Source organism: Rhincodon typus, chromosome 1 (assembly GCF_021869965.1).
Source record: "Rhincodon typus isolate 14 chromosome 1, sRhiTyp1.1, whole genome shotgun sequence".
Taxonomy (NCBI): Eukaryota; Metazoa; Chordata; class Chondrichthyes; order Orectolobiformes; family Rhincodontidae; genus Rhincodon; species Rhincodon typus.
In genome coordinates this window covers 107176057-107200574 of record NC_063332.1, presented here as the reverse complement: position 1 = coordinate 107200574, position 24518 = coordinate 107176057, and the positions used below count along the sequence as shown (strand labels likewise).

At 42.1% G+C, this 24518-nt stretch overlaps 1 protein-coding gene across 3 annotated transcripts in view; it reads left to right on the top strand.

Annotated features, from left to right (window-relative positions):
- arhgap24 (Rho GTPase activating protein 24) overlaps positions 1 to 24518 on the top strand; it is a 437625-nt gene that overhangs the window by 324677 nt on the left and 88430 nt on the right. For all 3 annotated transcript variants that reach the window (XM_048598083.1, XM_048598093.1, XM_048598101.1), the window contains one exon: positions 21402 to 21524. In XM_048598083.1, coding sequence (XP_048454040.1) covers positions 21402 to 21524 — 123 coding nt within the window. The remainder of the gene's footprint in view (positions 1 to 21401; positions 21525 to 24518) is intronic.

The window sequence follows — 24518 nt, the reverse complement described above, 5'->3', positions numbered from 1 at the left end:
ACTTGTATCATCCATGTACTTTTAAAAGTTTCCTGCCTCAACTACCCTCCCAGACAGTGCACTCCATACTCCGTACATCCTCTGGTTAAGAAAAAAGCTTTTCCTCAAATTCCCTCTAAATTTTCTGCCTTTCACTTTAAAAGTGTGCCCTCTTGTTCTTGACCTTAGACTAAGGAGAACAGCTACTTTCCAATCACTCTGCCCGTGCCTCTAATAATCTTATAACCTTCAATCAGGTCTCCCCTCGATCTTCTCCGCTTCGAGAAAAACAACGCAATGTAATGCAGCTTCCTTCATAGCTGAGGTGCTCCATCCAGGCAACGTCCTGGTGAATTGCCTTTGAGGCCACTCCAGTACATTTTCATCCTTCCTAGAGTGCAGTGATTTGAACTGCACACAGTACTCCAGCTGTGGCTTAGCCAAAGTTCTGTACAGCTTCCAACATGACCTTCCTGCTCTTATAATTTATACCTTCATTGAAAAAGGCAAGCCTCGCATCCAGCCATCTTCAGGGATCTGTGGACAAGCATCTCAAGATCTCTTTGCTCTTCTGGTCTTTCTAGTGTCCTACCATCCATTGAGTTCTGCCTTGTCTTGCTACTTCCTTCAAAGTGCATCACCTCGCATTTATCAAAGTTAACATCCATCTGCCAATGATCTACACATCTGACCAACCCCTCTATATCCTCCTGTACCTGACAACTACCTGCTCACTATCAAACGCTTGGCCAATCTTTGTGTCATCCACAAACTTACTTATCATCTTCCCCCACACTCTTACCTACGTGATTTATGAATATCACAAACAATAAGGGAACCAGCACTGAGCCACTACACATTGGGCTCCAGTCACACAACTGCCTTCTACCACATCCTCTGTCTCCTACTGCTAAGCCAACTTTGGATCCAACTTGTCACGTTATCCTAGATCCCATGAGCTTTTACCTTTGTTATCAGTTTCTCATGTGGAACTCTATCACAGGCTTTACTGAAATCAATATAAACTACATCAACTGCTCTACCCTCATCCACATACCTGGTCACCTCATTGAAGTTCAACCAGTTGATTTGGCATGACCTCCTTGACAAAGCCTTGCCAATTCTTGCTGATCAAATGGAGATTAGTTTTCTCCTTCACTGTTTTCTCCAACAGTTTCCCAAGCACTGATGTGGGACTCACCAGTCTATCGCTCCCTGGTTTATCTCTTATCATTGTTCTTGTAAAGTGGAAGCACATTAGCTGTCCACTACTAACTACTAGTAGTAACATTTCTCCTTTTGTTATTCATTTACAGGATGTGGGCATCACTGGGGTGGGCCAGCATTTATTGCCCATCCCTAGTTGCCCTTAGGAAAGTGGTGGTGAGCTGCCTTGCTACCTTCTTGAGCACCTGCAGCCTGTTTAGTTTAGGTAGACCCAAGGTGCAGTTGGGGAGGGGATTCCAGGACTTTGACACAGCTGCAAGAAACTAATTCTGCTTCATTGATGTTACTGCTGTGTTGCCAGAGTTAGGGTTGCCTTAGGGCATGGATGTAACCTAAATGAAGGAAGTTGCATTTATAAAGCACCTATCATGATCCCAAGGTGTCCCAAAGTGCTTCACTACCAACTGAGTACCTTTAAAGTAAATAGAATTACATGAAATGTACAGCATAGAAATAGGCCATTCAGCCTGACAGTCCATGCTAATGTTAATATTCCTCCCAAACGTCATCCTATGTATTCTCATTCTAAAACTGATTCATGTTTCTATCATCCCACAACTTCTTTACAAAACCCTAAAACCATAGCCATATATTCCCTTTTCTGTCATATACTTGTCTAGTTTTCCCTGAATGCATCTATACTATGAACTTCATCCACTCCCTGTGCTAGTGAGCCATACATTTTCACTACTCTCTGGGCAAAGGAGCTCCTTCAGCATTCCCTCCTGGATTTCTTGGCAACTCTCTTCTATCAATGCCCCCTAGTTGGGCTGTTTCCCTACAAGAGAGTACATTTTCTTTGCTCCGTGGAAACCTTTCAGAATTTTGATGACCTCAATTAGGTCTCCTCTATGTGCAATCATTGTTGTTAATTAAGAGATGAGACAACCAATTTGTGCACATGAAGATCCCATTGACAGTATTATCGTAACCAGATACATTGGTTTAGTGATGTTCATTGGCCTCTTAATATTGGCGATATCTTTGCAATGTAAGCAGCTTTGATTATTGCAACAGAGCACTAGCATGAATTACAAAGACTTACATAGCGTGTGCAGCAAAGAAAACTATGTAGACCCAACCCATCCGGCCTGTCATTTATACTATACTCATGCCTTCTATCCTCCTCATTAAACTTCATAATTCAATTCCTTTCTTCCTTGTTTCATCTAGCCTTTAGTTAAATCCACCTACACAGTCAATAAAGCAGAGTTAGCACACTCTGCCACACATAGTGCTACATTTTGTTTCTAGTCGTCAGCCAGCAGGACCTCAGCAATTACAGCTGCAATGATGTGCCTCCCAATAGTCATGACTATCATTCTTTGTTGTAATATGACTCTAGGCGCTTGAAGTTTTTTTTCCTTCTGATCTTGACTAAACTCAGTTATGAATTCAGTATTAAATCTAACCTGGTTCCAAATATTAAATACAGAGAATTAATGTTAAAATGAGAAGAAATTTCGAAAATATGGCTTGAAAATTAAAATGAAATCATTGCAAAAGGCTTCATCACCTAATGTTGAGCAATATATTTCTGGACATTGAGAGTATAGTGTGACCACACTAGACAATCTAATAATTAAGAGCACAGAGTGACTTGGTCAGACTGAGATGTTTAAAGAATAACTCACTGTGATCCATACAGAATATTCCTTCTCTTTAAATGTCCCCATCCCATTAAGTTTCACTCATATTCAGGTTCCATTACTAGCACAAAAGTGCTCTCCACCTGTGTCCAGACGTACGGACGTCCAAATCTGTAAATGCCTATGTCTGCATGAGTACATTTTAAAAGACTTGAGATGTATATTAAGATTAATTAATAAATATATATTATCTAGGATAAGGTTTGTGAAGTTTCTCTGGGCAGTATTTCTGGCTACAGAATGTAAGGTCATTAATTTGAAACTCAGACCATATGGACATGAAGGTTTAGTTTGAAGATTAGTGCAAACAGGCAGTGTTTATTCAGGCTTCCAGATTAAGCGCATAGAATGTGGCACTTTAAAGACAGATATCTGCTTCTGATCTTCTTTGGTTATTCTTTTACATTTAAAGAGCATAAAAGTAACCTTAACCCAGTCAGCTGCTGTCAGGAGCCTTCATGTAATTGTTTAATGGGAGCCTAAATCTATAATTTACTGAGTGGTCAGTCAGACACTACTGCATAGCTGTATGCAGGGAGGATACCAAGAGTGAACAGAGAAAACAGGAGTCTGATGTAGAAGGTATATCGCCTTGACATTTATGACCTACATGGCAGGATTCAGAGAAAGTGTTTGAAGTCAACAAATAATTGTGTTTCGATTCGTGGTTGGGGAATTAGGCAGACTAAATTGTGAATCTCTGCACACACAGATCACTTCTGCTCATTTTTAGCTTGAGAAGCTTTAGAGCTAGTTCTGGATTTGTCAGTTTATTACTTTTCTTGTCTTGACAGTAGCATGGTGTAGGAGAGAATTGCACATTTGGTTCATTTAATGTATAGCAGTTGTATCATGGATGTGAGATTCGCATACTGACCAGAGTGAGACATCACAAATGATACAACATGAATTAAACCTGTATTTCTATTATCCAAAACTTTCCATGCCCTTCTAGCAAATTAGTTCCATGTTTTTGCTTGAAACTTCTGTTTACAGCTGCAGACCTCCAAGAACAATTGCAAATTGTTCTGAGAAATGTATTGGCAATTCAGATTGGATATTATACATTGTTAATAGCTAGGGGAAATCTTCAGCTGCCCACTGTGTTCTCTTCCCTATTATCAGGTACAGTGGACAATCGGAGCACCTAACTAGGTGTGTTGGTATTGTATCTGAATGAGCTAACTCCCCACTTTTCCCAGAATTAAGTTCTGGGTATGAAGGCCCATGGTCATTATTGTTTTGCCCTGCTGCCTATTGAGGCCCTAATGTTGCCAATTAATGACCACTTCAGGGACTCAGCCTGCTGCTGATGGGCAGTAACTCAACAGCAGGCAGGCCTAATGCCATCTGGTGTTTACAATAACTGTGTAACTTTGCAGATAGCTTGGCGCTTGTGGGGTTGAGAGAGGGGGAAATGATGGTGACAGTGGGCATTCCCTCGATCAGAGGCAATTGGAGCGAGACATCAGGGAGGGACTAATCCAGTCAGCAAGCAAGATCCTGGAACCCTCAGCAAACTTTGTTCACTGGCACAATATCAACATTTGTAAACAGTATACAATTATAGAGCATGGAGAAGGGAGGCAGATCTGTGTCAGATTAAACTTAAATCTGAGAAATATGAAGTATGCATTATTGAAGGAGGACAAAGGTGTAGAAATATATATTCAATATTTAAAAGGAATAAGGGAACAGAGAAACCTAAGGGTTCAGATTTTTAAAATTTTAATCTTGGGATGTGGGCAGCACTGGCAGAGCCGGCATTTATTACCATCCCTTTGGGCCCTTGAGAAAGAGATGGTGAGTTGCCTTGAAACAGCATTGCAGCCTTTCTGATGAAGGTATTCCCTCAGTGGTGGGGAGAGAATTTTCCACGTGGTGGCCCTTCCATGTATCCGCTGGCCTTGTCCTTTTGGCTCTTGGAGTTTCCAATTTTGGGAGATACTGCAGTGTCTCAGTGGTAGAAGGGATGAAGTTGGTAGATGGGGTGCTGATCGAGCAAGCTTCTTTGTCCTGGATTGTGTGGAACCTCTTGAGTTTTGTTAAGGCTACACACATCCAGGCAAATAGGGAGTCGTTCTCTCCTTGATGGAGAGTTTTATCACGTTCCTGATTTGTGCTGTGTAGATAGTGGAAAGAGTTTGGCACATCAGGAGGTGAGTTACTGATTACAAAATTTCTCAACTACACACTTGCACAAATTTCCACTTTGTCAGATAAATGTATGCGTTGTAGATGCAGTGGAAAAGCTTGGCCAGAAACTTAACTAGTTCTTGAACATAGGCCTCCAGGACTACTACCAGACGTTCTTAATGCTCTTTGCTGTATCCGGTGCATTCAGCTGTTTCTTGCCATCCGGTGGAGGAGTTAAATTATGATTGTGTTGACCTCAGGAAGATGCTGAGATGGATCCTAGCTGAAGATGGTTACAGATGCTACGTGTCTCTTACATTCAAACTTTGGACTTTTGATGATGAACATGTGCATTGAGCCTCCTACTCTTTTCTGTTAGCGATGCAATTGTACACTGTCATTCATCACTGGGTGTGGCAGGACTATAACTTTGATCCATTAGTCGGGGAAGTGTATAGTTCTGGCTATTCTATACTACATCTGCTGTTTTGCACAGATTGTATCTTCACAGGAGTGACATCTCATTTTTAGGTAAGCATGGTGCAAACTTAGGTATGTACTCCTTATTTAAAATTGACTTAATTCCCTGGCTAAATGGTAATTGTAGACTAAGGGATATGCCTCGCATGAGGTTACAAATTCTGCTCATGTATCCCCAATTTTGAGCCAACTGTTATTTATATTCATTTCTGGGATGTGGACATCGCTGGCTCAGGCAGCATTTGCTGACCAACCCTAATTGCCTAGAGGGCAGTTAGTAGCCCACCATATTGTGAAATCATACGTAGACCACACCAGGTAAGGATAGCGGATTTCCTTTTGTAAAGGGCACCAGTGAACCAGGCAGATTTTTACAACAATCAATTTTTACAAGGTTGGGTTTGAACCCTTGTCTTGAACATCAGCCTGGAGTTCTGGAATGCTAGTCCAAGGATATTACCAGCATAGCACTACCTCCCTGGTAAATATCAAATAATTTGATATTCACAAGCCAGTAGCGACATTGAGTTAAATTTAATGGCTTCCCCCTTGGTAAGTTTGGTGATAGGAATTTAATTGGGTGAAAAGATGCCAGATAGAGACTCTACTCTCTTTTCTGCCTGATCAAGTTCTGGCCTGCAAGGTTCATGGATGGGTAAAGGTCATGTAAAGGTCACATCCCACCATTGCTGATATTAAAACCAGCAGGGAGCAGAGCATCTTTCACATGGGAGCCCAAAAAGTAAACCTTTCAGGATTTGCTTCTGGGATTCAGAAAGAAGGGGTGTGGGAAGGTCCCTCATTGTCAGGTACTCAATGCTGAGAGTTGCCCTGTCTTTGCTTTTGATTGCTTCCTCTACCCCTCCCCTCCCCTAGCCAGAGAAACCCGTCCCTGCCAAACCCCTCTCTGCCTACACTCTGGCCTGGGTTTCTCATTGATCCGGAGTCTCTGGTGGATGGGTCACCAGCGGCTGACAATGGTGCCGAAGACAATGAAGAGCTGTCAGCCTTCAACTGGCCAGCAGCTGGGTACCATAATCTGGCACTCAATAATGGTGGACCTTCCCTAAAGGAGATGATGCAGGAATCTCACTTACCCTTCAGCCAGTTGGATGAGACCCTGTCACCTGGAGTAAATTACATCCACTTTTCCTGCCATCTTCAGGTTGGCCTCAGTATCAGAATGAATATGTTCTGTCTATAAGCTAAAAAATGATGGAACTTCTCATTTAGCCCATGAGATTAAAGGGTATGTCTCCAGTTTTCCAAGCGCAGCCATTCGTCTGTGCCTATTTAAATCCATTAAACTAAAGTTGATGGCTTGTCTTTCAATTTCTCTTTTATAATTTATAGAAATGTTTTTTAAATAGAGTTTTTGACTATGTTTTGAGTGTATTGATTTGTGAGACGACACTGTTGTAATCAATTAATTAGAATCCCATGTGGTAAACAGATGACAGCGAAAAACTATATAAGAGAAGGATGATAATATAAATTGCCATTAGATTTCAACAATAAAATCATACTTAGTTTTATTTGAGCCTGACTCACATATCACATTCAATGAACCTTTGCCCATTTGTATTATGTTTGCATTCAACCCAACATTGCTAGTGTCAGAATTACGAACACACAGGTTTTTCATCAAAATGCATTAAAAGGTAATCATTCTTCATTTACAGCTTTTCATTCTGTTATATGCGCAAGGTTATATATTTGTCCAGTAGGAGCACTTGAAAGAAAACTCCATTCTGTCAAGGGGGAGCAGAATTATCATGACAAATTCCCAACAATGTTTGATCAGCTCAGCAGTAGTGGCATTTCTGGGAAATCCTAGCTTTCAATCACATGCCATTACTGCTGAGCCGACCTTGCAAGCAAGACAGAAATAATGTCTGTGTCGGAAATTAATTTGATACTTTAGGGCAGAGACAGGGAAAACAGAATCTACCTCACCTTTTCAGTTCAGTATTGAATTCATTATGAAGCACGATGAGGTTTGTCACATAACAGACCGAGAGATCACTGTAACATGAACAATGTATCATTTTCAACATGCTTTAATGCGTCGTATGGGACACCAGATAATGGATTATTGATAGTACTGTAGTCAATGAAGTAAATCTTGATAGCATCAATTAATCAGGGTGCAGTAAAATGTGCTGATGGGAAGCAAAGGCAAGTTGATATTTCAAGTTGAATCCTTCACTAGTTCTGAAGTCACAACAAAATCATTGATTTACAAAGCTTCTTGTTTCTAATATTGTGTCCCATCCCCCACCTGTAATCACCATTATACATATGTAGGCAGCATAACAAGACAATGGAGAGAGGGATACTGCGGGTAAATGTGTAAATTTGGTGTTAACCTAAAGAGCAGTACGATTTGGAGATTCCCAACTATTTGCAAGCAGTAGGAAACGTACAGCAGCAGCAGCTTGCCTGTACTTTCCCACTCTGTGTGATTAGTGAGGGACAACTTCTACCAGCAGCAAGAACTTGAATTGCTGACCTTGTTGTGCCAAGGCCCCACTATACAGAGCTTCTCGACATCAAGGCATACTTTAGTAACCAGCAATCTGCAAGTGATCGATTGTGACACAGGTTAAATTAGACTTTCTGTCTGCTGCTTTATTTGTTGTTGCCAATTTCTACCTCTTCCCTCCTGCTGTGATCTCTTACTAGGATACAGTTCCATAGGTACTAGGCATCCTCCAACATGTTTTCCAAATGTGTAATCATCATCCGTTTGTGTATGGAAGGTATCAGGAAGCAAACCTAACCCTTATGTGGCATCCACACTTTGACATGAGTTACTGAAGATTGATCACGAGTGGGGAAAATGACCAAATTTCCCACTCGACTGACTACACCAACTCCGTCACACTGTCAGCCTGAATGGAACTTCACATGTTGTGATGTTGTGTACCTGTCTTAAAGTTACAGTGTCTGTTTGGCCTACATAATACCCCAGGGACCATCCTCCAAAGAGCTGGCAAGGGACAGAAGAAGCTGATGGGAAAGCCACATAGGATATAGTTGTCAACTTTACTGAGCCATACTTTTGGAGATTTTTCAATGATCACACAGCCCCTCACAGGATGAATTACGCTGGAACTGCATTACTAAAGTACCACTCATTCCAAATCAAGCTGACAGTGCTTCATAACAGGGCAGGCAAGGCATGCCGTTTCAGAGCACACGTAAAGAAGTCATTTCTCAACAAAATTAAATCAATACTGTACTTTGACAGATCAGATGAGACCAAGAGTCAAGGTGACAGAAGATGCTAATTTAAAAGAAAAGCTTTTCTCTCCTTCCATAATAACTGAAGCTTGATGCTGCTGGAAGGTTCTGACGCACTAAGCCAGCTGTCTATTACTTCCCCCAGACCTTAACGTGTTTGACTTGGCAGTGATTCTGTGAGCAGTAATTGGTGAATTTATGATGTATATCCCACTAGCTGTGCAGTGTGTTGGCTTGATAGAGGCATAAAGGAATGAAGTGTCAATACAGACAACATATTTTGCAGGCTGCTGACAGCAGTGCCAACAGGCTTCTGTCAATCTGTGATATAAATTATGATTAAGGTCAACAGTTTAAGCATATAGGAGCCAAACTAAAGGGTGCCTCTGCTTGGCTTCCTTCCTCTATTTAAAGGTAGTCCTGACTTCTGTTTCTGGGAATCACTAATGTCAGTGAAGTGACTGTAGAAATTCATGTAAAAGCCCGAGTTACGTTTGTTCAGACATTTTCTCTCCCTGAGTAACCAGTGTACAAGTTGAAATAATGTACACGCTGTACCTGTGCAACATAGTGCATTCCTAGCTGAAGTAATTGGCAAAAAAAAATTACTGAATGTAACACATCCTGGAAAACTGCACATTTATTTTAAAAATTTATCCCCTTTCAGGCTCACTGCCATTACTGGCTGGATGTTTCTGACTCAAGCTAAAAGTCCTAAGCAGCGCAGTCTTCAATGGCTCTTGTGTCTCACCCATTGTACTCCTGAAACTCAGCTCTGTTTTCCTCTCTTTCTCTCTCTCTGCCTCTCTCCCCTTTCCTGTAGAAATGTGATGATTACACTCTTGTGACTGAACATTAACAGGCTTTATTAACATAACTATTTCTATAGTAGGAGAAGACCTGCTATTAGTCTTCTTACAGGCTCAGTTTGTAGTTGTGTGTGATCTGACATCAGTATTGTAGTTGTAATAATTAAGCCATTCAGATGTGTTATGACACACATCAGTGGAATTTGAACCCAGATCCTCTGGCCCAGAGGTAAGTACACAACCACTGTGCCACAAAAGCCCCCACTGTCACTCTTGTATAGCTGCTTTACCCCATACTCAGCAGCAAATCTTAGATTAAAGCTTTAATTAACCCTTTACTCTACATATCCCACTCACCCCTGTTCTTTTAATGTACCCTATTAACATTTAACCACAAACATTCAACTCCTTACTCCCCCACCCACTAAACAGTCACTTTGACGTGAGACATTAATGTTCAGCAGCATTCTCATCCCTCTTGAATGTGTAGGATATGTCTGCTCTCTTACTGTTGTCTGGGAGGGGGAGTGCAGTGGAGTGGAACAGCAGCTTCTCTGCAGGCAAGGACATGTCTAGAGCTCTGGCACAAAGCAAATATTTGAGAAAATAAGCCTCTGGCCCAGAATATATTTGATGTTCCCTTTAAAGCAATGCTCTGCAGCCTGGGTGGCCATTTGGTATATTGGCCCCTGAATGGCTAATGCTTTTTGCAGAAAAAGATCTTGTCATGCAGGTGATTTCCATTTATAACATGGACTTATTTCTCTATGATAGTCTTCTGCAGAAGTCAAAACTGAAGAAGAATCATATCAGGCTCAAAACGTTAATTCTGTTTCTTACTCCACAGATGCTGCCGGACTTGCTGCATTCCTCCAACAGTTTCTGTTTTTATATCTTTAATTGAAGATTTATCTGGACCTAAATTTCTGGCATCTTCATATACAAATTATTGGCCAGAGTACGTCATAGATCATAGATCATAGAATCCCTACAGTGTGGAAACAGGCCCTTCAGCCCAACAAGTTCACACCGACCCTCGGAGCATCCCACCCAGACCCCATCCCCCTATAACCCACCTAATCTGCACACCCCTGAACACTATGGGCAATTTAGCATGGCCAATCCACCTAGCCCACGCATCTTTGGACTGTGAGAGGAAACCGGAGCACCTGGAGGAAACCCACGCAGACACGGGGAGAATGTGCAAACTCCACACAGACAGTCACCCAAGGATGGAATCGAACTCGGGTCCCTGGTGCTGTGAGGCAGCAGTGCTAACCACTGAGCCACCATGCTGCCCCAATGTGCTAGAATATGTTGATAATCTGCCTGACATGCCAACAATTATATTTCTGAATGTGTGCGAGGAGAGGAGGCAGTTTGGTGTTAATGTCACTGCACTAGTAGCCCAGTAGTTGAGACTAATGCCCGACGGGCACGTGTTCAAATCTCGTGATTCACTAGTGTCCTTTATGGGAGGGAAATCTGCCATCCTTACCTGGTCTGGCACGTGGTACATGTGACTCCAGATCCACAGCAATGTGATTGACTCCTAACTGCCCTCTCAATGGTCTAACAAGCCACTTAGTTCAATTAGGGATGGATATCAAATGATGGTGTTGCTGGTGAAACCGCATCTCGTGGGAAATGTCTGCCCGGCATCCACCCTGTCGTGCCTTGTAAAAATTTGGCAAGTTTCAAAGAGATCACTCCTCATTCTTCAAAACTCTAGGGAATACAGACACAGTTTTATCTCATCTTGAGTTGTCTAATAGCAATGCTTCAGACTTGATTTTTGTAACTTAAATTCTTTGAACGAATTTTAATTAACAGGTTTGTGATTATGTAAACAGCACTTTAGAATTGTTTAAAAAAAATGTTCTTCACAGTAGAACATACACATTACGGTGACAAAAGCCACTAACAGTCATTAATAATGCTGCTGGTCAGAAAGGAAACTACAATGTGAGAGAGATGTGATAGATGTAGGCATTGAATCCTTTTCCCTTGTGAATACATCTGCTGAAGACATCAAGAGAGAGTCACAAGACTGTAATGCTTTTCCAAAAATAGCAGTGTTTACAATTAAATCAATAAATAGGAAGATAAGGACAGAGCTATGTTTATTCATCTTGGCAAGGTCAAAACTTCCTCAGAGCAGGAATCATTTGCCCCGTAAAAACAATAGTACTTGATAAGTACTTCCAGGTCAGCCACTATGCATATAGAGAAAAGTCAGGTTTAATGTCATAATGTCATGGAATCTTACAGCATGATTGGAGATCATTTGGTATGTTGTGCCATTCCTTTGTAAAAGCTGTCCAATGTAGTCCTATAACCCTGCAAATTAATCTTCCTGAGATCCATGTTCAATTGTCTCTAGAAAATTCCAATGAAATTTCCTTCCTTTCAATGTTTAACACCGTATAATAAATGATGCAGCAAAAGCCTTTCAGAGATTTAGGAGGTTTTATTGTAAATCTAACATTTAGCACAAACACCATTTTCTGTCTTTCTGCCTTTCCACCTTTCTCTTCTGAACAGATTCCCTATCCAATGGCCAACACTCCTTTGAGGAAGGTGCCAGCTTTGTTTGTAAATTTTAGAAACACACCACCATTTAACAGTTATACAATGAATCAAATTACAAATCCCAACCACAAGGGGCAGTGTAACGGTAACTGAAGTGGTTAAGTGCAGAAGGAGGCCATTCAGCCCATTGTGTCTGCACAAGCTCTTCAAGTTTAATTCAGATAAATGCTGCATTTTGGAAAGGCAAATCAGGGCAGGACTTATACACTTAATGTTAAGGTCCTGGGGATTGTTGCTGAACAAAGAGACCTTGGAGTGGAGGTTCATAGTTCCTTGAAAGTGGAGTCGCAGGTAGATAGGATAGTGAAAAAGGCATTTGGTATGCTTGCCTTCATTGGTCAGTATACTGAGTATAGAAGTTGGGAGGTCATGATTCGGCTGTACAGGACATTGGTTAGTCCACTTTTGGAATAATGCATTCAATTTTCGTCTCCCTGCTATACAACAGATGTTGTGAAACTTGAAAGGGTTCAGAAAAGATTTACAAGGATGAGTTGGAGCGTTTGAGCTATAGGGAGAGGCTGAATAGGCTGGGGCTATTTTCCCTGGAGTGAGAGAGGCTGAAAAGTGACCTTGTAGAGGTTTAAAAAATCATGAGGGGCACGGATAGGGTAAATAGCCAAGGTCTTTTCCCCAGGAGAAGGGAGTCCAAAACTAGAGGGCATACATTTAAGGTGAGAGGGGAAATATTTAAAGGGGACCTAAGGGGCAACGTTTTCACGCAGAGTGTGGGTGGCTATGGAAAAAGCTACCAGAGAGAGTGGTGAAGGTTGGTACAATTAAAACATTTAAAAGGCAATTGGACAGGTAAATGAATAGGAAGGGTTTAGAGGGATATGAGCCAAATGCCGGCGAATGGGACTAGTTTGAATTAGGATATCTGGTTGGCATGGACGAGTTGAACTGAAGGGTCTGTTTCCATGCTGTACAGCTCTACGATTCTATGACACCTGAGCATGATGTAGCTGCAAAAGTGGAGAGTTACAAGCCCCTCCACAACCTGCTACCTTAGACCTGTTGACTACTTTATCCAGACCCAGGAGGAAGTCTTCCAGTCTGTTCATCCCCCTCTGCACTGGGTGCCCAGGATCAGGAGAGTAGGGCTGAAGTGCAAATGGAATGACGACAAAATGTTCTTTAAATAATAAACAGGGAATAAAACTGCCCACAACCACTATACAGACGGTCCACAGCACTGCAGAAACAAATACAAGCCAGCTCTTTCTATAAATTTAGAAACTCAAGTCAACCAATGATCCAATTACGAATGAATAAACAAGAACCACAGCCCGCCAGAGGCAGTGTTCCAATAACACAAATCAAAATGTGACACGGCTTGATGGAAGGGAGGGACCTGTTGATGGAAACTTTAGCCAGGAACAGGATTATTTGAGGATCCGACTATAAATGAAACTATTTGAGGCAGTCCTTCCCTAGGGGACGCTATTGGTGCCAGAAGTTCACTTAAGTGATTGGAATGAGACTTGAAGCCTAATTTCAGACCAGTCTGGGCCAATAGCAATCCCTGTACCATTGTTTTTGATCCTGAATAAGCTCTGTCTTGGTGCTTGATGACTGTGCTTAATATTTTGCTTACATGATGTTAGTAATGTCCATCAGCATTTTAAAGATCTGAAATCATAATTACTGCTCCCCTTGTTTTCCAAAAGTAAACAGGTTTAATTTTGCAAGTGTCTTCTCATGACTTAGTGCTCTTTGTTTCACAATTGATATTATCAAGCTAATTAGTCAACACACATCTTAATAGCCTTGATCCTTGTTTCTGTAGCAATTTTATTATTGACAAAACTGAATAGAAACTGTAATTCTATTTATTTATCTTTTTCACAAAAGATGTAAAAGTGTAAACGCTGTATACGAGGTTAGGTCATTCAGGGCTGCGACTGTTTCAGGGAAAAGTCCAAAGTAGGTTTCAGTTACATTGAAGCGAATGAAAATTACCCAATTTATGCACTGAGAACGTTTATAGTAAGACACAATGCTGTTGTTTCATTTTCCAGCAGCATGTGGTAGGTTTCACTAAAAATGTCAAACTTGACAGAAATGTATCAAATGAGGAAACGGATTTTGATATTCATGAGAAAACCCATCTTGAATCTACACCAATGTTGGATTTTCCCATCCCAAATCACATGGAACAGAGGTGCCTTGACAAACTAAAGGGCCACAGAGGAGTGTGACCAGAAATTTGCCTGTTTCCTTCCCTCACAATTTTGCACAACACAGAAAGAGGCAAAGGTGGCAAATCATACCCATCTAGCTCAATGAGGATCCAATCAAAGGCCTAACTTCAAACATAATTTTGGAGGTGTTGGCTGGGAATCTTGAGCACTCAGCAATCGGGTGCAAATAGCAGAGGCAGTGAAGTGAAGTAAGCAGACAGCAACAGTCTTTCACTATTTGAACTAGCTGAAAGGTTTCCCTGCAAGCACTGAAAGGCTACAGGTGGTTAGCAAGGGAGGATAAATTTTGAACGTCCAAGGCTACCCTCTGAGGCAATGTTTCCTCAACCCTGTATATACACCATGAACCAAGTCCTGAAGGCATCATAATGACAGCCATGAGCTGATTAGAGCTATTACTGAGCGACATACTGCTTGGTTGATGCCCAGTGCCCAAATGCCAGGATTTCTCATATGATCATGGTATTGTGTGTGCTTCATAAGATGGGGAGTAATCCTTAAATGACCCTTGAAGAAGCAGAGAGAGTGGAACGTTGATGGAGAAAGAGGGAAAGCAGGATTGGAGATACCTTCTGCTTCACAAGCTGGTCTGGGTGGCCGGGCGTCAGCTGTCACTGAGAGGTCCATCCGGAAATACATTGTCATGACCGACAATGTTAAGGACTCCCAGGGCATCTCCGTCCTGCCTGTATACCACTGTGCTGCCACATCTGCTGGGCCTATCCTGTTGGTGGGACAGGACATATCCAGGGATGGTGATGGTGGTGTCTGGGATATTGCCTGTGAGGTTTGATTCAGTGAGAATGACTGTGTCAGGCTGTTGCTTGACTAGTCTGTGAGACAGCTCTCCCAATTTTGACACTAGCCCCCAGATGTTAGGAAGGAGGACTTCACAGGGTCGACTGGGCTGTTTCTGCCGTTGACTTTTTGGTGTTGGGTCAATGTCAGGTGGTCTATCTGGTGTGGCCCTGGGATGTTAGCCTTGTCACTGTGCACTTATTCCTGCTGGAAGGACCCCTCCAGCTACTTTCACTGCTGCCACCTCGACAGTTACAATAGCCTCAGACAGCAAGGATAAGATCTCCGTGCTGGGTGCAGAGCATTTATTTTTTTCCTGTATGAACAAGGTTGAAAGGGAAATTTCAATCCTGCAGGAGCAATTCCTCCAAGTGGATCAATGCCATTTTCTCCAGACGTGTTATGTTGGCACCTTTCTCTAAAGGCTGAGTGAACATCTTAAGCACATCCTCCTCTAAAAGCATCTGTGTCCCCTGTGCTGCTGGGCACTTTGCACACTGTGTGGCCAAGACTGTAGGATATTATTGGAGGTCAGACTAGCCTTTCTGCATTACAACAGTCCATTGAACTGCTTACAACACCAGAGCCCAGTCTGGCACTGCTCTCTCGTTGATCTGTGCTGTTTGTGATTGCTGGGTACAATTTTCAGCCCTCCAGGGTAAATGGTGTCTCTTCTGTGGCTAACTTCATTGACAAACCTCTGGTGGTCTGTGTCCATGAACCTTGGGGCTGCCATGCCTTGACTTGGCTGCCTGCTGAATTTCTGTGATATTCTTGCATTATGGTGCAGCAAAGAGAGAATTCAGTCAGTGCATTTGCTTCATGATAAGTACAGCATCAACTAAGCACGAGCACTTAAATGTGAGGGGCTGGTGAGTCCTCAGTTCCCTTTTGGATGATGGGGGATGCTTGTGTGAAGACTTAGTTGCCTTATTGGCATCACCATGAGGGAATGTGATCCTGCTGTGTAGGAAAGGTTTTGGGAGATAGATCTCCTTGAGCTGTTCTCTGTAGGGGGATGGAGTGAGTTCAGCTCAAGCGCTGCACTTGGACCTGCTGCATCTACACAGGCTGAATACTGACACCTATGGAGGGGAGTAGAGACGGGGTTGGGGAGGGGGCTGGGTGTCTCTGCAACAGAAGAATAATACAACCAAGGAGCCTGCAATATTTTGAATATTTCATAAGGGTTCCATGAAGCTGGGCCATCACATATTGGGCAGCAAGGAGAGTGTGCAGGTCAGTCCTCAATCTGAGCTGTGGATAACACTGGTCAGCAACCATCAGATCTTTCAGCACCCCTTCTAAGTGACTTCACTGTGGCAGGGAGGATAAGCTTCTCATAGGTCTCACTCCGGGATCAGCCCGTTTGCAGTTGGTTTGCTAAACTGGGTGGCAGATCTATCTCCAGGACAGTTAAATCCATAGCTACTAGAAATTTGCACGTTGCGGCAAGTTGGGGAGACGAAGGTGGAGTGTGATGCAGGATCAGATCTGACTCCAGGTCACCACCTTTGAGGGGAAATCTCACCCCAACAGTCTAGATCCTTGGCATTGACATTTCCGTCCCTGTAAAATTATTGTTGGTTTTTCTTAATCTTGTAATCATAAGATCAAATGTGATCAACATTGCACGGTTTTCAAGGTTCAGATCCTGAGTGAAACTCAGATCATACAAACAAATGATGTAGAAGCAAAGTAGGCCATTTGGCCCCCTCAAGCCTGCCCTGCCATTCAATAAGATCATGGCTGATCTATTTGTGCTTCAAATTCTACCTTTCCAACTGCCCCAATAACTTTTGATTCCCTTGCCTAACAAGAATTGGATCTAAAAACCAAAAGAACTGCGGATGCTGTAAATCAGAAACAAAAACAAAGTTGCTGGAAAAGCTCAGCAGGTCTGGCAGCATCTGTGAAGGAGAAGACAGAATTAACATTTCAGGTCCGGTGACCGTTCCTCAGAACTAGTTCGAGATCTAGTTCTGCCTTAGCAGTATTCAATGACTCTACCTTCACTGCCTTCTCAGACATCAAGTTATAAAGTCATAACCTTCCCAGCAAAAATAATTCTCCTCAATTCTGTCTTAAAAGGTTGGCACCTAATTTCTTGACACACTCACAAGAGGAAACATCCTTTCTACATCCACCTTGTCAAGACCATTAAGGATCTTGTAAACTTCAATCAACTCACCCCTCACTCTTCTAAACTCCAGTGGAAACATGCCCAGCTTGTCTAACACATCCTCATAAGACAGCTCACTCATTCCAGGTATCAAATTAATAAAGGTCCCATGAACCATCTCCAACAAATTTGCATTCTTCCTTAAATAAGGAGACCAATATGCAAACAGTATTTGAGATGTAGTCCCACCAACGCTCTATACAGATGAAGCTAATATCTTTATTTTCGTAGAATACAATGCTGAGAATCAACGTGATACTCAAAGTAGAGGCCTTTGTTTTTCATTTTAGCCATTTTTAAAAAATATTGCCAGAACTCATGTTGGAGGTTTGTTTTCTGTGTGTTCAGTCAGGCCGCCAGAGAAGCAATCGCCTGAGATAAAGCTGTCAGGCTTAGTCTAGATAAAGTCCACATCAAACAGCAAGGATTTTAACCATCTTGTAGAATGCATTCAGAAACCTTTCCTTGTTTTGGAAATGTGAAGGTTTTGTTTTGAACAAGTATTGAAAGAAATGATCAGATAACCGGACTATCAGTCTAATCAAGCTTTTTTTTTCTGCTTTCACAACAATGTCTAGACTGGTATGTTACTGTTGAAATTCTTCCTGGTTAAGTTACAACCTTTTGCATTTCTATCACAAACAACTAGACATGGATACACACACGCAGCCTCCCACACATAACACACACACACACACACATACATGCAAACACACACAAACAAGGAGGCACGCACGCACAACCAATTTACATCATTTTATAAAGTATTATTTACCCTAATGGGAGAGGTGTTGGACTGCATTTTGTCCAGTTTTCATACACAAATCAGATAATTTTGCAGCATGATATCCCATGCCAGTTAATGCTGAAGTACATCTGGCACCGGATTTTGGAGAAGCCTCAAGCCTCTGGTGACTGCACATGGTCACCAACTATTTTGGGCCTATTGCCTACTAATTTCCCGAACAAACTTGGCTCGGTTTACAATCCAAAAGGAGGCATAGATACCGGTTACTGTCACTTCCACAGTGACAACAGTTGCCATCTCAATGATATCCCATTTATTCAAGAGATCTCTCGGAGCAGTTTACTGGACAGTGAAGAGCAACTGGCACTGGACCTGTTGAGGAAATGGAAGCATAGGCAAAGAGAAGGATCTTCTTGAGGTTTTGAGACAGAGAAAGAGGTTGATAAGAGGAGATACAAAGGAATGGAGTTTCAGGATGGGGATTAGTTGTGGATGTTGGCATAGCTGCCAATGGTGGTGTGGATAAAATAGGCAGCAAAGAATATTATGGTTGCAAACAAAAACAGAAATTTCTGGAAAAGCTCAGCAGGTCTGGCAGCATCTGTGAAGAGAAATCAGTTAATGTTTGGGTTCTGTGGTCCTTCCTCAGAACTGGTGGTGGCTAGGAAAGGTTGGTTTTTATGCAGAAGATAGAGTGATGGGGGCCAGGGGGGAAGGCAGGGAGGGGGTAAGGAGTAAGTAATAGGTTAAGAAAGAACCTAAAGAGAGAGAAGAACGGTTGGACAGTCAAAGGAGGGGATAATGATCAGCCTGGGAGAATGAATAGCTACTAATGGGGACTGTTAATGGCTAACAATGGGTTGTGTGTAATAGCAGACCGTTTGAGAAAAGGCCTGGTATATAGGAGTTGGGGAAGGCACATGGGAGAGCTCAAGCCCTAAAGTTGTTGAACTTGATATTGAATCCACAAAGCTGTAGGGTCCCCAAGCAGAAAATGAAGTGCTGTTCTTCCAGCTTGTGCTGACCTTCGCTGGAGCACTGCAGCAAGCCTGAGACAGAGATGTTAGCCAAGGAACAGAGTAGTGTGTCAAAGTGGCAGGCAACTGGAAGGCCAGGGTCATTTTTGCGGAATATTGTGGTGTTGGAGAAGAGGGTTGGGTGGAGAGAAGGGGGTGAAGGAGATTGTGGAATTGTGAGAGATGGTGTCATAAATGAAATTTAAGATGAAGACAGAAATCTGAAAATTAATTGTGTGGAGTAGACCATAAGGATAATTGAATCTGGGTAGGAGAGGTGTGAGGGTATATAGACAGGATCAAAGTGCAGGCTGCAGATCTCCAATTTGTAGTTTATTTGTATTTATTTAATTAACTTATTTTCCTAATCAACTTGTTCAGATATGTTATTACATGTCTCTAGAGCAGGTGGGACTTAAACCCGGGCCTCCCAGTCCAGGGGTAGGGACAGTCCAGTGTGCCAGAGTTTCTCATGGGTTGAAGAGACTGAGGAGGAAAGCTGACAAGGGTGGAAATGGCCAATGCTTTGCACCATCTTAGATAAAGCATCCAGTAGTTTTTTGCGAAAAAACACCTAAACAGTTGGATCTCACGTTATGCATTTTCCTCAACTGTAGTGGTAATTGTGAGAGATGCAAATGTTGCAAAGACCACAATGTTTTATTTCATTTGTGTTTGGACTATCGACTAAAAAAGGAAAATACTGCTTTTAAAAAGGAAACTGTTTAAAGAGATAGCTACAATTTTAAAAATCACGTTTCCTGGATCAATGATGAGGTGTACACTGTGCAATGTTGCTTTTTCCCAGAACCACGAGAATGAAAACAGACAGCAGGAGCTGGTGGGCTCTGAACTAGGAGACAATTACTTGATAATAAAGTATTGATTGGCTCCTGAACAGGTGACCATGGCTTGTGTAAAGCCAATACAGCAGAAATGTCTAGCCTGCAAAGAGAAACCTCTGTCTGTCTCTCTCTTGTCCCAGAAAGTCTCCAGTAACAGCTAGCTGGCTTCCACTCAGCTTTCTCTGCAAATCTTCTGTTGAAGGACAATTAAAACACCTTCACATATGTTGAAAGGATGAATTGTCAACCAGCATATGAAAGACTGAGCATTTGTGCGCAAAACAATCTTGTACTAAGAGCAAATAACTAAATGGAGTTAGAAGCAATGAAAAGAAAGCAATTAATTAATTCCTTTGGTCCAGCCTGTTGTTATCGAACTGTGTGTTTCTTTAATTTCTTTTTCTTTTTCCACCCTTGATGTTCATGTCTTATTTACCTTTAAGTGCCTGTCTGTTTGAGAAAGGTGGAAATTAAAAGGGGTGGAGTTTAAGCTACAGATTTATAAAGTAGCCATTCATATTTCTTTTCTGTTATTTGTTTGAAACAATCTTTGGAAATAAATAGCTATTTTCTTATTTAGTACAAAAAATTTGGCGAGCATTTCTTTAGTCAGTCAGGTAAACTGGGGACTTTGGATAGTTTGACTACTTTCTGTCCCATTCCTGACAACCCAGGAATAGTTGAGCTTGAGTATTGGCACACTACCCCAGTGGGTCATGACAATGTTCCGATACAAGCGAATATTAGAAAAACAGGCAACTGCTTCTGGTTGCTTTCCATGAGCCCTGCTGCAAAGGACAATCCAATATGAAGAGGATTGAACTGAACTCATGCTGCCCCTTACTGTCAGATATTTAATTGGTTAACAATGAAAAGCAGGGCTGGGACTCCTGTGGTGCAGTGGCAGTGTCCCTAACTCTGAGCCACGAGGCCTGGGTTCAAATCTCACCTATTCCAGTGGTGTGTCATAACATATCCAAACATGTTGATGAAAAATATATGAAAACCAAGGCTGGGATGATGGCAAAGATCACAAAGACGCTGGGGACAAGAGTTGAAGGCCTTTAGCCACCAACTGCTCCCTGACTAACGTGCCATGACAATCTGTCAAGTAATTCACTATCTAGGTTTACCATTGAAGACTCATCATTTGGGTAGCTAAGGCTTTGGGTGCCATACCCCAGCAAGCAGCAAAAGAGAGCAAGAAGAGAAATACTGGCCAAAATAGACACTCCTTTTCACTTGGATATGGATGTATTAATATGGTTCACAGCCGTTGACAGGGTGTCACGGTGATAAAGCATGTTAGAGAGATTCTGTTACCTGTTCTCCATGTATTTTTGAACACGACTGCATTCACAGCCCTGATTTCTCTGGAGAACCAGCAAATAAGCTGTTTGTCCGCAGCAGGGTTCTGATAAAAGATTTACTCGCCCTAAATCATTCAAATAATTTCCCTGTGGATGTCACTGCTGTGTTGTGCCTTCCAGGTGGAGATCGTGATCGGATGACCGCTAACCATGAAACCTATCTCCTCATGGCCAGTGCACAGAATGATATGGAAGACTGGGTGAAGACCATTCGCAGAGTGATTTGGGCTCCTTTCGGTGGAGGTAAACTTGGCGTTTTCAGCTGCTCGGCTGTAAATACTTTAGGGCTAAGTCTTTTGGCCTTGTATTCCCAGGTTTACTAGCAGCTAAATGGAAAGTGAAAAATTATTGGGAGCCACCAGACCCGGGGGTTCCAGTCATGTCAACTTCACAGCCCTATGAAACATGGTAGTGCGTCGAGTTATACTGATGTGATGATGCTTATGAATTCTGCAGTACAACTTTCCTACTTGATTCTGCTGTCGATCTGCAACTCACCTCAATAGAAAGTGGAGCTTGTTCAAGGATGTAGAACTTAAGCAGTACCTTAAAGGAGGAAAGTGAAGCAAAGAAGGGGAGTAGTGAAGAGACAGTATGCCAGAGTTCTGTGCTTAAGCAACCTAACCTAAGCCATTAATAGTGGAACAATTAAAATCGAGGATGCTCAAGGTGATAGAATCAGAGGAAAAGATTTCTCGTAGGGTCACGGTGCTAGGGAGTATTAGAGATATGGAGGGGTGAATAGGAAAAACAGGATAAACACTTTAAAATCAAGATATTGCTTAGCTCAGAGCCAGTGTGGTTCAGTGAGTACAACAATGATGGGGGACTGGAACTTGCTAAAAATTAACATGAGCAGTAGATATTAGAATTACCTCAAATAATGGGGTTGAATGTGGGAGACCAGCCATGAGTGTATTAGAATAGTCAAATTTAGAATAAGCAATGGCCTGAATAGTTTCAGGTGAATTTGAGCAATGCTATGAAGGTATAAATAGGTGATCTTGCAATTGTACAATTACATGTTAATAACATACACTAACATGGTGCCAGGAGGGAAACTGGATGATCAATTTAGAGGGAAGAAATTCAAGGGAGCAAGAATTTGGCTCTCAGGGACAAGACAAGCTCAGAGAAGGTATGATAGGAGAGAACTGAGGGAAAGATGCAAGTTCAAGGCTGGGAAAGGCCAGCTTCCAAGGAAGTTTGTCCTATTAGATGAAGAGGACATGAGAGTGACTGCTAATTGGATAATCTCGATCTTAGTAGCAAAGAGGTCCATGAATTACTTGCAGTCACTGTTGGATGAAGGTGGCTGAGCCAAGGAAACAGGGTTTGCAAAGACAGATTGCAGTTGAGTAAGAAACAGCGAGGTACCTTTCCTTTAGATCCTGAAACAGTGAGTAACTTTAATTTCCAACCATAGAATCTGATAATGCTTAACCAGGGCTGATGGTGATTGGTTAAACAGTTTTCTCCCATTTTCTTACAAGTTTGTTCCTCTTACACTGAAGGATGGGCAATTGAGTGCTGTAGTCGGGTACATGTCAGGATGGTGAAAGTGTATAATGATTTTATTTGAAATTAGACCATTAAAGTTGGAAGGAATAGATAACACAGTGTGGAGCTGGAGGAGCACAGTGGGCCAGGCAGCATCAGAGGAGCAGAATGCTGACTAGTCTGCTATGTTCCTCCAGCTCCACACTGTGTTTTCTCTGACTCCAGCATTGGCAGCTTGTACTATCTCAAAGTTGGAAGGAATGATATGATTGACCAAAAATGTAACTGTTTAATGAATCACAGACCTGCTACACAGGTATATCAGATAGAAGGAACGCTAATGGAATTTTGACATTTCTTGCTAAAGTAACAGAATATAAAAGTAGGGAAGTGTTGCTGCAACTTTACAAATCATTAGTGAGACTACATCTGTGCTACCTTGTATAATTTTGTTCCCCTTACTTGAGGAGGGATGTAGTTGTATTGGGGGTAGTTCAGAGAAGATTCACTAGATTGATCCCAGAGATGAGAGGTTTATCTTATGAGGAGATGTTGAGCAGTTTAGGCCTATTCTCTCTGGAGTTTGGAAGAATGAGACGAGATCTAATTGAGGTATATAAGATGCTAAAGGGGATTGACAAATTTGACACTGTGGATGTTGCCTCATGTGTGGCAATCTGGAATGAGAGATCATAATTTTAGGATGAGTGGTAGCAAATTTAAAACAGAGATAAGGAGAAATTACTTCTCTCAAAGGATAATCAACCTGTAGAATTCAAAATCCCAGAATGTGGTAGATAGTGGAACACTGGGTAAATTTAAGGAGGAGATAGGCAGATTTTAATTAGTAATGAGTTGAAGGGTTATGGAAAGCAAGCAGGAAAATAGAGTTGAGGCCAAAATGAGGTCAACCATGATGGTATGGAATAGTGAAACAGGCTTGATGGGCCGAATTGCTGCTCCTGCTCCTGGTTCTTATGTTGTTATCTTCATAGAATCAAAAAATCCCTACAGTGTGGAAACAGGCCCACACTGACCCTTGGAGCTTCACACCTAGACTCATCCCCCTATAACCCACTTACACTACACATCTCTGAACACTACAGGCAATTTAGCATGGCCAATCCACCTAACCTGCATGTCTTTGGACTGTGGGAGGAAAGCGGAGCACCCGGAGGAAACCCACATAGACACAGGGAGAATGTGCAAACTCCACACAGGCAGTCACCCGGGGGTGGAATTGAACCCAGGTCCCTGGTGCTGTGAGGCAGCAGTGCTAACCACTGAGCCACTGTGCTGCCCATGTTCTAAATGTTCTGGCAAATGAAGGGTCAAAGGCCAGATAGTTGAAATTTTGAAAGAGGGGTTGTAAGTGACATTGATTTGACTAGAATCCTGCTACCCATATATTAACATGAAACTAATTTTATTCCCCCATCAGTCCTATGCCTGCTGACCTACAATATTTTTCAGCATGGTATGTAAAATGCTCATTCTTGCGTTGTTATCGCTTAGTCCATCTCTATTTCTGTAACTTCCTCCAAACCTATAATCTTTTGAGTTATCTGCAGTCCTTTAATTCTGGACACTTGAGCATTTCCTATTTTAATTGCTTCAGTAATGACAGTTGTACTTCCAGCTGCCCAGGGCCCAAATCTGGAATGTTCTTCATAAACATCTCCATTTTATGGAGACAACAAGGTGCAGGGCTGGATGAACACAGCAGGCCAAGCAGCA